The 15,965-nt window shown below is 42.0% G+C and overlaps 1 protein-coding gene across 3 annotated transcripts in view; it reads right to left on the minus strand.

The window, feature by feature from the left end:
* Positions 1 to 264: 264 nt before the first annotated feature.
* Positions 265 to 15,965, minus strand: part of fbxl3a (F-box and leucine-rich repeat protein 3a) — a 24,887-nt gene continuing 9,186 nt past the window's right edge. For all 3 annotated transcript variants that reach the window (XM_029703693.1, XM_029703694.1, XM_029703695.1), the window contains exons 3-5: positions 15,502 to 15,624; positions 13,419 to 13,590; positions 265 to 1,209 (exon numbers count right to left, since the gene is read on the minus strand). In XM_029703693.1, the coding sequence (XP_029559553.1) occupies positions 569 to 1,209; positions 13,419 to 13,590; positions 15,502 to 15,624 (936 nt within the window). In that variant the 3' untranslated portion in view covers positions 265 to 568. The remainder of the gene's footprint in view (positions 1,210 to 13,418; positions 13,591 to 15,501; positions 15,625 to 15,965) is intronic.

Consider the following 15,965-nt stretch of genomic DNA (forward strand, 5'->3'; position numbering starts at 1 on the left):
TGTCTGAGCTCAGTTTTGTAGTCAGCATGCTAATTGCACGTTTACTCAAAACTTGACATCTGTGGCATTGTGTACTGTGACAAGACTGCACATTTTAGAGTGGCCTTTTGTCCCCAGCACAAGGTGCACCTGTGTAATGACCATGCTGTTTAATCAGCTTCTTGATATGCCACACCTATCAGGAGGATGGATTATCTTGGCAAAGGAGAAATGCTCACTAACAAGGATCGACACAAATTTGTGGACAAAATTTGAGAAATAAGCTTTTTGTGCATTTGGAACATTTCTGGGATCTTTTATTTCGGCTCATGAAACATTGTAACACTTTATATTGTTGTTCAGTGTATATGAATGGAGTATACAGTGAGAAAAGTAGGAATTCCTGATTAATCAGGAAAAATCACATCCCTGAAAAATTCGCATTTTAAGTAGAACACGATTATCTTCGGTTGTTCCTTCGCTGCCAACATGGACACCACGGATGCTTCGAACGGAGTTTCAAGGTGGGAAAAAAAGAGAAAAGTATGTCAAACTGTGTACAGTAAATCCACAGCCCCCTTCAACGGCTCTACCAGGTGGGCATCATGTCGGGGAACCAGACACGGCCGAGGTGCTTTGACACCTCCCAGTGGATTTCATCCAGGTTGTACTTGTGGTCGGGAATCAGCACCTCCTCCATGATGGACAGCTGGGACAACCTCCGACCGCACATCTTCACAAATTCCACGAACGCGCTGCACGACACCTCACACTCCCCAAGTCCAATGGCCGACAGCTGGGTGCAGCGGTTGGCGATGCGGATTAGCTCCTCGTCCAGCGGCCGCAGCCCGTTGGCGCACACCACCAACTCCACCAACCGCGGACAGTGGAGCCCCACGCGGCCCAGCACATCCTTACTGACTGAGCGACCAAAGTAGAGGTGGGTGATGGGGACTTCCTCCCTGAAGAAGGGGCCGAACTCGTCCTCATAGAGGAAGAAGTACATGACCAGGTTGAACTTCGGTGAGTGGCACACCATAGCGTCCCAGCTGGACTTCTTGATGGTGTGGAAGTGCTGCCCGGGGTTCTCGCTGACCACATCAATGCGGAGATGCTCCAGGTGCACGTGTTTCTCAGAGGAGAGGGCTAATAAGAGCTCGTCACTCAGCAGGTGGTAGTTCAGCGCCAGCTCCCTCAGGCCATGGCACTGGTCCGCCACACACAGGATACCTGCACACACAGCAAAGTTTGGTTTAGAAATATAGTCCTGTTATTACTCCAATTATAACATTATATGTCCCTATTAATTCAAATTAGTTCAGTTTTAAATGGTGTAACACTAGAAGAGCTGAGACAGTCATTTTGACTGCATATGAAAGAAATTGAAATCTCTGCAATTTTTACATCATGCCCCCCTCAGTCCTTGACTTTTCCTAAATAAATCTATTTAACACACATATATAGTGAGAATTTTGATATCACAAACAGAAAATGTTAAGAGCAGATTGAGGTTTCCAAAACACTAAGCCAAATAACAAAAAATGTCAGAGATGAGCTGTATTTCAAAACATCCCTTAATCCAAGACCCAAGAATAACCGCTGTTCCTTTGCGCTCCAAAACGTGAGCACACAGATCACCTACAGTAATAAACAAATGAAAATACGATCGTGTTCATTGAACAAAAAAAACGGTATTCTAATTTTAGCCAAGACCTTAAACACAATGAAATTATTTATTTATCAGACTGTTGAAATCAGGGTTGGGCGGTGTACAGATTTCCATACTTTCACACCATGCCTGTGCCATCCCGGGATATACGGTATTACCGTAGCGCACACAAGGGGTGCTATTTTTCATTTTTCAAACGCAAAAAAAACCCACTTATCAGAATGCTAACAAGTACTAAGGAATTCACATAGCGGATGCTAGGTAAATGCTGACGAGGGCATGCAAACATTTACTACTAGGACAGACAACCCAGCTCATAAAGTTATGCAAGTATCTCAAAAGCAGTTTGCAGCACACACAAAACAAATATTAGGCAGCTGGGATCTTAATCCAGGAAGGGTTCTCTTTGCTGCTGTTACCATTAAGTTTGATCTCGCAAGCTAATGTTAGCCACTTAGCTAAATTCAGTTGGAGAGAATTTATTTGGCACATCTTAGATTGACTAAAACGCTCTTATCCAGAGCGACTTAGAGGAGCAATTAGGGTTAAATGCCTTGCTCAAGGAGACAGATTTTTCACCTAGTCGGCTCGGGGATTCAAACCAGCAACCTTTTGGTTAATGGCTCAAAGCTCTTAACCACTAGGCTACCTACCGCCCACATAGTTAACTTAACCTGTCTGGGCTAGGGGGCAGTATTTTCACGGCCGGATAAAAAAAACGTACCCAATTTAAACAGGTTACTACTCTGGCTCAGAAACTAGAATATGCACATTATTAGTAGATTTGGATAGAAAACACTCTGAAGTTTCTAAAACTGTTTGAATGGTGTCTGAGTATAACAGAACTCATATGGCAGGCAAAAACCTGAGAAAACCAGCAAGTGGATTGTAGTTTTTCAAGACTGGGCCTATTCAGTATACAGTGACTTAGGGTTCAATTTGCTCTTCCTAAGGCTTCCACTAGATGTCAACAGAGAGAGAACAAGACCTCCTGGAGTCTGATGACCGAGAGAATGACAGGCCACAATTATGCGCATTCACGTGCGGTAGCTGTGTTCCATAGCGTTTTTCAAGACATTGGAATCGTCCGGTTGGAATATTACTGTTTTATATATAATATAAGTTTTACGTTAAAAAGGCCCTAAAGATTGATGTTTTACAACGTTTGACATGTTTCAACGAACGTAAATATAACTTTTTGTCATGAAATTTTCGGAGCGCTTCCAACATTTGGAGTAGCTTACTGAATGCGCATAAATTATGGACTTTATCTAACAAAACATTTATTGTGGACCTGGGATTCCTGGAAGTGCCTTCTGATGAAGATCATCAAAGGTAAGTTAATATTTCTAATGCTATTTATGATTTTAGATGACTCCAATGGCGGGTATCTGTATTGCCTGGTGTATTTTTCTGAGCTCAGTACTCAGATTATTGCAAAGTGTGCTTTTTTGAAATCTGTCACAGTGGTTGCATAAAGGAGATGTTCATCTATAATTATTTGAATAACAGTTTAATATTTTATCAACGTTTATGATGAGTATTTTTGTAAATTGTTGTGCTGATTCACCGGCAGTATTGGAGGCAAAATATTTTCTGAACGTCACGCGCCAATGTAAAATGCTCTTTTTGGATATAAATATGAACTTTATCGAACAAAACATACATGTATTGTGTAACAATGTCCTAGGAGTGTCATCTGATGAAGATCGTCAAAGGTTAGTGCTTCATTTTGCTGTGTTTTGGGTTTTATTGACACGTCCTTGCTTGGAAAATGGCTGTGTGATTATTTTTGTCTATGTACTCTCCTAACATAATCTGTTTTGCTTTCGCTGTAAAGCCTTTTTGAAATCGGACAATGTGGTTACATGAAGGAGACGTATCTTTAAAATGGTGTAAAATAGTCGTATGTTTGAGAATTTAATTATGACATTTTGTTGTTTTTCAATTTGCCGCCCTGATATTTCACTGGCTGTGTCCCGCAGGTGGGACGCTACTGTCCCACCTAGCCCATAGAAGTTAATAGTTCTAAGATAAACTCAGCAAAAAAAGAAACGTCCCTTTTTCAGGACCCAATTTTTCAAAGTAATTTCATAAAAATCCAAATAACTTCACAGATCTTCATTGTGAAGGGTTTAAACACTGTTTCCCATGCTTGTTCAATGAACAATGAACATGTATTTACCTGTGGAACGGTCGTTAAGGCACTAACAGCTTACAGATGGTAGGCAATTAAGGTCACAGTTATGAAAACTTAAAAAAAGCTAAAAAAGCCTTTCTACTGACTCAAAAACACCAAAAGAAAGATTCCCAGGGTCCCTGCTCATCTGCGTAGGCATGCTGCAAGGAGGCATGAGGACTGCAGATGTGGCCAGGGTAATAAAATGCAATGTCCGTACTGTGAGATGCCTAAGACAGCGCTACAGGGAGACAGGACGTCTGATCGTCCTCGCAGTGGCAGACCACGTGTAACAACACCTGCACAGGATCGGTACATCCGAACATCACACCTGCGGGACAGGTACAGGATGGCAACAACAACTGCCTGAGTTACACCAGGAACGCACAATCCCTCCATCAGTGCTCAGACTGTCCGCAATAGGCTGAGAGAGTCTGGACTGAGGGCTTGTAGGCCTGTTGTAAGGCAGGTCCTCACCAGATATCACCGGCAACAACATCGCCTATGGCACAAATCCACCGTCGCTGGACCAGACAGGACTGGCAAAAAGTGCTCTTCACTGACGAGTCGCGGTTTTGTCTCACCAGGGGTGATGGTCGGATTCACATTTATCGTCGAAGGAATGAGCGTTACACCAAGGCCTATACTCTGGAGCGGGATCGATTTGGAGGTGGAGGGTCCGTTATGGTCTGGGGCGGTGTGTCACAGCATCATCGGTCTGAGCTTATCATTATTGCAGGCAATCTCAACGCTGTGCATTACAGGGAAGACATCCTCCTCCCTCATGTGGTACCCTTCCTGCAGGCTCATCCTGACATGACCCTCCAGCATGACAATGCCACCAGCCATACTGCTCGTTGTGTGTGTGATTTCCTGCAAGACAGGAATCCCAGTGTTCTGCCATGGCCAGCGAAGAGCCCGGAACTCAATCCCATTGAGCACGTCTGGGACCTGTTGGATCAAAGGGTGAGGGCTAGGGCCATTCCCCCCCAGAAATGTCTGGGAACTTGCAGATGCCTTGGTGGAAGAGTGGGGTAACATCTCACAGCAAGAACTTGCAAATCTGGTGCAGTTCATGAGGAGATGCACTGCAGTACTTAATGCAGCTGGTGGCCACACCAGATACTGACTTTTGATTTATTTTGACCCCCCCCCTTTGTTCAGGGACACATTGTTCCATTTCTGTTAGTCACATGTCTGTGGAACTTGTTCAGTTGTTGAATCTTATGTTCATACAAATATTTACACGTGTTAAGTTCGCTGAAAATAAACGCAGTTGACAGTGAGAGGACATTTATTTTTTTTGCTGAGTTTATATAGCTGGCAAACAGTAGTGAATTTCATACAAGTGTAACTTTATCACCTCACTTAAGTTGCGCTGCAGGAGTGACTCGCCTCACGAAGCTCCCATTTTCCTCATTGTGCTTCTTTGTAAACAAACACTTGACTGGCTCAAACCGCTGTTTTGGAAAACTAGTACCGGTAAGCTTCATTAATAAAAAAGGATAAATGCCATCTGCTTATCTATTATCTAGTGCACGTTGACTGCAGGTATTTACTTAAAGTACTAATATTCAAAGGCCAAAAAAAGTAACTTAACAAAATGCAAACAAATAATAAGGAATCCTCAAAGACAATGCTAACGAGCGCATTGCAAACATTTTGTACAGTTCCTGACCTAAACTATACAAGTAACTCAAAAATGCTACTCAGTTTGCTGCACGCACAAAATGAATATTAACCAGCAAGGCTCTTGATACAGGAGGGAATTCTCTAATGTTACCAAGTGAATGCTTGATTATCGAAGAAGCTAATCATTTACCAGTAAATTAGCAATCACATTTTTTTTTTCACCTTTATTTAACCAGGTAGGCTAGTTGAGAACAAGTTCTCATTTGCAACTGCGACCTGGCCAAGATAAAGCTTAGCAATTCGACACATACAACACAGAGTTACACATGGAATAAACAAAACATACAGTCAATAATACAGTAGAACAAAAGAAAACAAAAAGTCTATATACAGTGAGTGCAAATGAGGTAAGTTAAGGCAATAAATAGGCCATGGTGGCAAAGTAATTACAATATAGCAATTAAACACTGGAATGGTAGATGTGCAGAAGATGAATGTGCAAGTAGAGATACTGGGGTGCAAAGGAGCAAGATAAATAAATACAGTATGGGAATGAGGTCGGTAGATAGATGGGCTGTTTACAGATGGGCTATGTACAGGTGCAGTGATCTGTGAGCTGCTCTGACAGCTGGTGCTTAAAGCTAGTGAGGGAGATATGAGTCTCCAGCTTCAGAGATTTTTGAAGTTCGTTCCAGTCATTGGCAGTAGAGAACTGGAAGGAAAGACGACCAAAGGAGGAATTGGCTTTGGGGGTGACAAGAGAGATATACCTGCTGGAGCGCGTGCTATGAGTGGGTGCTGCTATGGTGACCAGTGAGCTGAGATAAGGCAGGGCTTTACCTAGCAGAGACTTGTAGATAACCTGTAGCCAGTGGATTTGGCGACGAGTATGAAGCGAGGGCCAACCAACGAGAGCATACAGGTTGCAATGGTGGGTAGTGTATGGGCTTTGGTGACAAAACGGATGGCACTGTGACAGACTGCATCCAGTTTGTTGAGTAGAGCGTTGGAGGCTATTTTATAGATGACATCACCGAAGTCGAGGATCGGTAGGATGGTCAGTTTTACGAGGGTATGTTTGGCAGCATGAGTGAAGGATGCTTTGTTGCGATATAGGAAGCCGATTCATGATTTAATTTTGGATTGGAGATGCTTAATGTGAGTCTGGAAGGAGAGTTTACAGTCTAACCAGACACCCAGGTATTTGTAGTTGTCCACGTATTCTAAGTCAGAGCCGTCCAGAGTAGTGATGCTGGACGGGCGAGCAGGTGCTGGTAGCGATCGGTTGAATAGCATGCATTTAGTTTTACTTGTGTTTAAGAGCAGTTGGAGGCCACGGAAGGAGTGTTGTATGGTATTGAAGCTCGTCTGGGGGTTTGTAACACAGTGTCCAAAGAGGGGCCAGAAATATACAGAATGGTGTCGTCTGCGTAGAGGTGGATCAGAGAATCACCAGCAGCAAGAGCAACATCATTGATGTATACAGAGAAGAGAGTCGGCCCGAGAATTGAACCCTGTGGAACACCCAGAGACTGCCAGAGGTCCGGACAACAGGCCCTCCGATTTGACACACTGAACTCTATCAGAGAAGTAGTTGCTGAGCATTTAGCACATTTTAGACAGTCAACTTAATAGTTAGAAGATATCTAACTGGCAAACATTTAGTTGTGAATTCCATGATGTAATTAGATCACCTGTCGCATGCTTCACACAAGACTCCGGTCTCTTGTCGTTGTGTATTTGTAAACAAACACCACGTGACTACAGTAAACAACATAATAATGTGACAGAATGCAATGGTCTTTATCTCCTAACGTATTGCACAAGTTGACTGCAGGTATTTACTTATAAAAGGTAGCTTCAAATATTCCAATTTCTAAAACAACTTCAAAGAAATAGTTTCAACAGCATTGAAAAACCATCCAGTGGCTTTTTCCAAAATACCCCCGGTATACACTATACCGCCCAAGCCTAGTTAGAACGTTGCAGTCAAAATGGCTGCTCATTGGGAAAGGGAGGATACCTTGTCAGTTGCACAACTGAAATGTGTCTTCCGCATTTAACCCAACCCCTCTGAATTAGAGCGGTGCGGGTGGCTGCCTTAAATCGGCATCCACGTCTTCGGCGCCCGGGGAACTGCCTTGCTCAGGGGCAGAACACTACACCAATGAGGGGGGGTAGTGAGACCAGGCAGTTTAAGTGTTAATGAGGGCTTTCACTGTTGTGCCCAAGGTTTTTGGTTTGAAACTACAGATATGAAGGTAGCTCACTTAAACGTTGAAACAATCAAAGCTCTTTACAGGCAGATGCAGTATAGTATAGGCTAGGGCTCTCCAACTCTCGTCCTGGAAGGCCGAAACACTTCTGGTTTAATTCAGACCTAAGACATCAGGTGAGTGCAATTAAATGTAAATTCCACCACTTTTCATAACTCCTGCACCATACCAGTGTCTACATATGTAAAAACGGTGTGTTTCTATGATCTGTGGTTAAAAAATGCTTCTGTGACATCACAAGGTACGATAAAAAAATACATTTAAAAAAAGCGTGATTATCAAGACCGGCAACTAGTTTCTAGCCAGAGGGAGGGTATTTTCTTGCAGTCTTTTTAAAATGTAACTTTTGATGATGTCATCGGGTAGAACTTGAGGTTGAAAAGTGGTGGAGTTTTCCTTTAACTACTAGGTAGAAACAAAAACTAGAAGTGTTTTGGCCCTCCAGGACCGGCGTTAAAAAGCCCTGTTACAGATTGAAAAGTTTGATAAGTTATCAGACACATTTTGACCATTGAGGAGGGGAATAAGAGCTCAGACATAAAAGCCATTATCTATAAATAGTAGGCTTACCAGAGAAAAACATCTGTATTCAACTAAATAAACAGCCCTTAACCAGAGCTGGAAATTTAAGTGGGTCCAGGAAAAATCTATGATATGGTTAAGAATAGAGCTCACTCATTCCGCCTACAATGAATTTGGCTTTTGTAGTTTACTGTGGTTTGTAGATTACTATTGGTCTGAAATAAGCCATTAAAAGGAGAATTGACAAATTAATTCAGAAGCCTCTTGGAAGTCTGATTGAGGACCTTATTACTGATAAACAGGGCCTAAAATTAACATATTGATCCACCAGCCTCTGTGGCAGGTAGATTTACAAATCTACCAGCCACTCAATATTTTTTACCAGCCAAAATACTTTTTTTTGTTACAATTTCAACAACAAAACACATGAGCACGCTTTGTAATGTTTCTAAAAAGTAATGTGGTATATTGTTTAATAAAACTTTGTGACCCAAGTCTTTGAACCAAAATATCACAGATGAGACATATGTTCACCTTCCCCTTTAAAGGATGGGAGGTTACCGTGGTAACAAGTAAATTAGACCAACTTATGCATGTGCGCAGCACTTCTAAAAATGAATCTTTCACTCAGCTCTTCACGTGCCCACAGCCAAGCAGTTTTGCAGAGCGAGGTGGGACAGGTTAGATCAGTGGTCACCAACCTTTTGAGTCAAAATGCAAGCTGAGATCTACTGCTATGATTGTTCTTTTTTTAAACAAACGTAAACCTATACAACATTAACCTATTAACCCCTGTGCGGCGGGACGGACATCCAGCGAAAAATCCTATCGCCATTAGCATAACAAAATTTAATACAATTTTTTTCCCAATTTTTTTTCAAATTATATCATTTTATAGATACACCTCTCCTGAATGGAACCACGTTGTCCGATTTCAAAAAGGCTTTACAGCAAAAGCAAAACATTAGATTATGTTAGAGGAGTATATCGTAAAAGTAGCCACATAGCCATTTTCCGACCAACCACATGCATCACAAATAACCAAAAAACAGCTAAATGCAGCACTAACCTTTTACAAACTTCATCAGATGACACACCTAGGACATCATGTTACACAATGCATGCATTCTTTTGTTCGATAAAGTTCATATTTATATATAAAAACAGCATTTTACATCGGCGCGTAACGTTGACTAACTATTTTCCTTCAAATGCATCCGGTGAAACAGTGCTACAATTTACTAAATTACTATTCGAAAACATTTTAAAAATGTAATATTGTCATTCTAAGATTTATAGATGAATATCTCTTGAAAGCACCTGTAATGCCAGATTTAAAAATAACTTTACTGGGTAATCACACTTTGCGATAAAAGGGGATGCGATACTCAGAAAATGACCTAATACAGGTCAGCGCCATCTTGGAACAATCGCATATCACATCTAGTCTTGTATACTATTGTCAATATTCCCTTACCTTTGGTTGTCTTCATCAGAAAGCACTTCCAGGAATCCCAGGTCCACAACAAATGTATTTGTTTGAAAAAATTACTCCTTTATGTTCCAAGAGCTTGTTCTTGTTAGCGCGTCTGAAGGCTGATCCAAATGCTCCGTCGGCCGCGGGACAGCTATTTCGAGAAAATGCATTTTTTTTCCATTTAGGTTCGTTCAAACATGTCAAACGTTGTATAACATAAATCTTCAGGGCCTTTTTCAACAAGAGAGCCAATAAGATTCAAGGAGGATGATTGCATTGTCTTTCAAAACGTTTCGAAAGGGGAGGGAAGCCAGGGCCGCCGGTGTCATAATGGTGATGGCCCTCCTCATGTGACCAATTTCAACAGCGTCTCATTCATTCAGTTTTAACAGTAGGAGACTCAAACCACTTTGTAAAGACTGGGGACATCTAGTGGAAGCAATAGGAAGTGCTCACTGTGTGAATTACAGGCAAAGATGTGAAGTTGAGTCCACAATTCAGAATTCCACATCCTGTTACGATCGGTCTCGGGGTTTTGACTGCCATATGAGTTCTGTTATACTCACAGACACAATTCAAACAGTTTTAGAAACTTTAGGGTGTTTTCTATCCACAAGTAATTATATGCATATTAATTATATGCATATCCTAGCTTCTGAGTTTGAGTAGGAGACCGTTTAAAATGGGCACAAATTTTTTTCAAAAATCGCTGTAGTGCCCCCTATCCTAGGGGAACGCCAAGAGGTTAAAACAGGTCTGTAGCAATGAGGTTTGTAGTAGGCTATATGCCCAATAAATGCATTATGACTGCATATTGGCTATGCTTGAAGTGCATTGCCAATGTTTATCTTCAGACCATTTAGAAATTATATTTAAACATTTTAGGTACACTACATGACCAAAGGTGTTTGGACATCTGCTCGTGAACCATCTCATTCCAAAATCATCGGCAATAATATGGAGTTGGCCCCCCCTTTGCTGCTATAATAGCGTCCACTCTTCTCGGAAGGCTTTCCACTAGATGTTGCAACATTGCTGCAGGGACTTGCTTCCATTCAGCCACAAGAACATTAGTGAGGTCGGCCACTGATGGGCGATTAGGCCTGGCTCACAGTCGGCGTTCCAATTCATCCCCATTTTGTTTGATGAGGTTGAGGTCAGGGCTCTGTGCAGGCCAGTCAAGTTCTTCCACACTGATCTCGACAAAACATTTCTGTATCTACCTCGCTTTGTGCACAGGGGCATTGTCATGCTGAAACAAGAAAGGGCTTTCCCCAAACTGTTGCCACAAAGTTAGAAGCACAGAATCGTCTAGAACGTCATTGTATGCTGTAGATTTAAGATTTCCCTTTACTGGAACTATGGGGCCTAGCCCGAACCATGAAAAGCAGCTCCAGACCATTATTCCTCCTCCACCAAACTTTACAGTTGTCACTATGCATTGGGGCAGGTAGTGTTCTCCTGGCATGAGCCAAACCCAGATTCGTACGTCGGACTGCCAGATGGTGAACCGTGCGTCATCACTTCAGAGAACGCGTTTCCACTGCTCCAGAGTCTAATGGCGGTGAGCTTTACGCAACTCCAGCCGACGCTTGGCGTTGCACATGGTGATCTTAGGCTTGTGTGCGGCTGCTATGGAAACCCATTTCATGAAACTCCCGACAAACAGTTATTAATGCTGACGTTGCGTCCAAAGGCAGTTTGGAACTCGGTATTGAGTATTGCAACAGAGGACAGACGATTTTTACACGCTTCAGTACTCAGCGGTCCAGTTCTGTGCGCTTGTGGCGTCTACCACTTCACAGCTGAGCCATTGTTGCTCGTAGACGTTTCCACTTCACAATAACAGCTCTAGCAGAGCATAAATTTGACGAACTGACTGACATCCTATGACGCTGCCATGTTGAAAGTCACTGAGCTCTACAGTAAGACCATTCTACTGCCAATGCTTGTCTATGGAGATTGCATGGCTGTGTGGTCGATTTTATAATAATTCAGCAACATGTGCGGCTGAAATAGCAAAATCCACAAATTTGAAGGCGTGTCCACATACTTTTGTATATATATATATGATCACACCTGTAATTGATCATCTGTTGTATTACATTTGAGGCTGCCTCTCTACTAACTCACCGTCCCCTCCGCTCTCCCTCCCTCCATTGACAAAAAGGGGACTCTGTCTTCCAGCTGATGGCAAAACTCAAGTCGCACTGCATTATTTCTGCCTCATGCACCAATTACTGTTAATCCGATGTCCAGATAAAGTGAAATATTACTCAAAATAAAAAAAATATAAAAAAAGAGACAAGCTTATAATAATAACGCAAGCTTATCGAAACACTTTGCTATACTCATTCATTGCAGTTGCAGTGTTGGTTGTAGCACATTTTATGGCTTATAAACATGTTGACAGTGCTGAATAACAAACATGAAATGACTAAAAAACAGCAGTGCTTTGGTTTTAAAAGTTTTGAAATCTCACAGTATCAACTTTGCTGTGCACTCAAGGCTTCTTTTTATAGTCTATGGCTGGAAGAAACTGTGCACACACGGTGATCTAAGCTATTTGATTGGCCAGCGGTAGTCCTGTAGGTGCACTTGATTTGCTCTCTGGGCCTGCCGGGTAGGCAGAGTTCTACCTTCAGACACATGAAATGGTTCAAAATGTAAACACTTTGCCTTCCCAACACTACGGTTGCTGAATCAAGTGCACCTACCGCCAACAGCACGAAACAAATAAAACAAAAAATAGAAACGCCAAGGCTTAATCATATTTTTTTTTTACTGAAATGTTTGGTGATTGACTAGGAATGCTTTGGAGATCGACCAGTCGATCGCTACCAATGGGTTGGCTACCACTGCTATAGAGGCTTCTTTTTTCTTTGACTTTCTTTGACGATTAATTTACCAGCTATGAAACAAAACGGCAGAAATACTTTGAAAACGGCTCCTGCAGCAATTATTTTGCTATAAATGTGATCATACTTGACTATTTTTATTCACAAATGCAAGTGAAATGCTCAGACTGTGGAGCCCTGACCACCTGCCAATGTGGCTGGTGAAATAGACATCTTACCCGCCAATGCCCAAATATTCCCGCATTTGGCACGTGGCTGGTGCTCATTTTAGGCCCTGCTGATGAATGCGTTTGGTATTTCTGTTTTGAATTTCTTAATTGAAGTGTATATTTTTGTAATTACAAGTCTCGTGTAAAAGAGGCCTTGGCCTCAGCATTGGGAGGGGGGGCGGATCATACCAAGGATCATTTAACTATTTGATTTTGAATTTTAGGACCCCTTAAGGTATCAAACAAATTAATAAAAAAATGCATTGATTAAACACTTAATTTACTTGGCCTTATTACAATTAGCCCATAGAAATGCATTGAATAACAGCTTCATATATGGATAAACATAGTCCAAAACATTTCTAAAGAAAGTCTGTTCTGAAGTGTCTATCCTATATCGGAGAAATATAACAGATTTTTTTTACATGTATTTAACCCCTCCTTTTAGCCACTAAACAGTCTCCATATATACTTCCATTCATTTTTTAAACAGAGTTGGCACTTATTGAGTGCCTAATCAGGAGTCGACTGTATGGCGTTGCTAAGAGACCATTCATCAATGGAATAATCCATTCTAGGGCTCATTCAATGACCATAAACTCAGACAAGCACCCTACCTGCAGGGGAGACATGAGGGCAGCTGCTCATCTTCAACATCCTCAGCGTGTCGCTGTTGTTGGCCACCAGGACCTTCAGGGACGGGTCATCCACCGGTGTGTCGTCGATCTTCAGAGATGACAGAGACTTGGAGTTGACAAACACCACCGTCAGGGCCGAGATGAAATGAGACTAAAGGAGGAAAACAATCAGTCAACAGGTAAATAAAATGGATGATTGCAGGTGTAGGGTATAACAAAGACCCAAAATCGTCAAAACATTGCACTAAATTCCGGAGCATCAATACACAGTGGACTGTTTAATGAAATTACCTTGAAAGAATGAATGGAGAATGTGTTCAGGTTGAACTGGCTGCACGCTCCACTGTATAATTACAGGCTCAGTGTAAACTGTGGAATTTTGACCTTTAAAACGGGAGCCAAAAGCTAATAGACAATCAAATCCTAGTTACAGAATTGTATTCACAATCGAGATTACACATTAGTATGCCAACCATTGTCATGGAACATTTGGTACCAACAGGGAGGACAGTTTCCTGAACACTGTAAATATACAGTACATTCAGAAAATATTCAGACCCCTTGACTTTTTCCACATTTTGTTACAGCCTTATTCTAAATTGGATTAAATTGTCCCCCCCCCCCATCAATCTACACAAAATACCCCACAATGACAAAGCAAAAACAGGTTACACATTTTTGCAAATGTATGAAATTAAATCAAATGGAAATATGGCATTTACATAAGTATTCAGACCCTTTTTACTCAGTACTTTGTTGAAGCACCGTTGGCAGCGATTTAAACATCAAGTCTTCTTGGGTGTGATGCTACAAGCTTGGCACAGCTGTATTTGGGGAGTTCCTCCCATTCTTCTCTGCAGATCCTCACAAGCTCTGCACAGCTATTTTCAGGTCTCTCCAGAGATGTTCAATCGGGGTCAAGTCCGGACTCTGGCTGGCCCACTCAAGGACAGCAGAGACTTGTCCTGAAGCCACTCCTGCATTGTCTTGGCTGTGCTTAGGGTTGTTGTCCTGTTGGAAGGTAAACCTTCGCCCCAGTCTGAAGTTCTGAGCAGATTTTCATCAAGGATCTCTACTTTTCTCCGTTCATCTTTCCCTCAATCCTGACTGGTCTCCCAGTCCCTGCCACTGAAAAACATCCCCACAGCATGATGTTGCCACCACCATGCTCCGTAGGGATGGCGCCAGGTTTCCTCCAGACATGACACTTGGCATTCAGGCCAAAGAGTTATTGGTTTCATCAGACCAGAGAATCGTGTTTCTCATGGTCTAAGAGTCCTTTAGGTGCCTTTTGGCAAACTCCAAGTGGGCTGTCATGTGCCTTTTACTGAGGAGTGGCTTCTGTCTGGCCACTCTACCTTAAAAGACCTGATTGGTGGAGTGCTGCAGAGATGGTTGTCCTTCTAGAAGGTTCTCCCATCTCCACAGAGAAACTCTAGAGCGCTGTCAAAGTGGCCGTTGGGTTCTTGGTCACCTCCCTGACCAAGGCCCTTCTCCCCGATTGCTCAGTTTGGCCAGCTCTAGGAAGAGTCTTGGTTCCAAACTCCTTCCATTTAAGAATGATGGAGGTCACTGTGTTCTTGGGGACCTTCAATGCTGCAGAAATGTTTTGGTACCCTTCCCCAGATCTGTGCCTTGACACGATCCTGTCACGGAGCTCTACGGACAATTCCTTCGACCTCATGGCTTGGTTTTTGTTTAGACATGCCGTGTCAACTGTGGGACCTTATATAGACAGGTGTGTGCCTTTCCAAATCATGTCCAAATCAATTTAATTTACTACAGGTAGGCTCCAACCAAGTTGGAGAAACATCTCAAGGATGATCAATGGATGCACCTGAGCTCAATTCTCTCATTGCAAAGGGCATGAATACTTGAAATAAGGTTTCTGTTTTTTATTTGTAATACATTTGCAAACATTTCTAAAAACCTGTTTTCACTTTGTCATTATTGGGTAGTGTGTGTAGATTGATGTCGAAAAAGTCATGGGGTCTGAATACTTTCCAAATGCACTGTAAGGCCAATCTATGGCTCTGATTCCAACAGGCTGAGTGTAAGCTACCTTGGGCAACTCCATGAAGCTGGGTCTGGCCGTGGAGATGAGCCCTAGTGTCTTTAGTGAACAGTTCACCAGCTGGGAGAGAATGTCACAGGCTGCCTCTGCAGATTCCGTGCTGCTGTCCACCTAGAGATAAAAAATATAGATATATATGTACGTACGTACGTCTAATCAGTGTAATCAGAAAAAATATCAAGTAATCAGAAAACCAAGACAGCTAGTCTGGGAAAGATTTGTCAGGAAATATTCACAAGCATGTGTATTAGTTTGAGGGAAAATAAGCTGAAGTGTAATTACAAGAATGCAGACTGAAAGATGCATCTGTACAGCTTTTTAACAGTATGTGTTATACGTATATATATATATATATATATATATATATATATATATATATATATATATATATATATATTTGTGTGTGTTATTGTTATATATATAATATATCTGTATATATATATATATATAAT

The sequence above is a fragment of the Salmo trutta genome, chromosome 20 (genome assembly GCF_901001165.1).
Source record: "Salmo trutta chromosome 20, fSalTru1.1, whole genome shotgun sequence".
Classification (NCBI taxonomy): Eukaryota; Metazoa; Chordata; class Actinopteri; order Salmoniformes; family Salmonidae; genus Salmo; species Salmo trutta.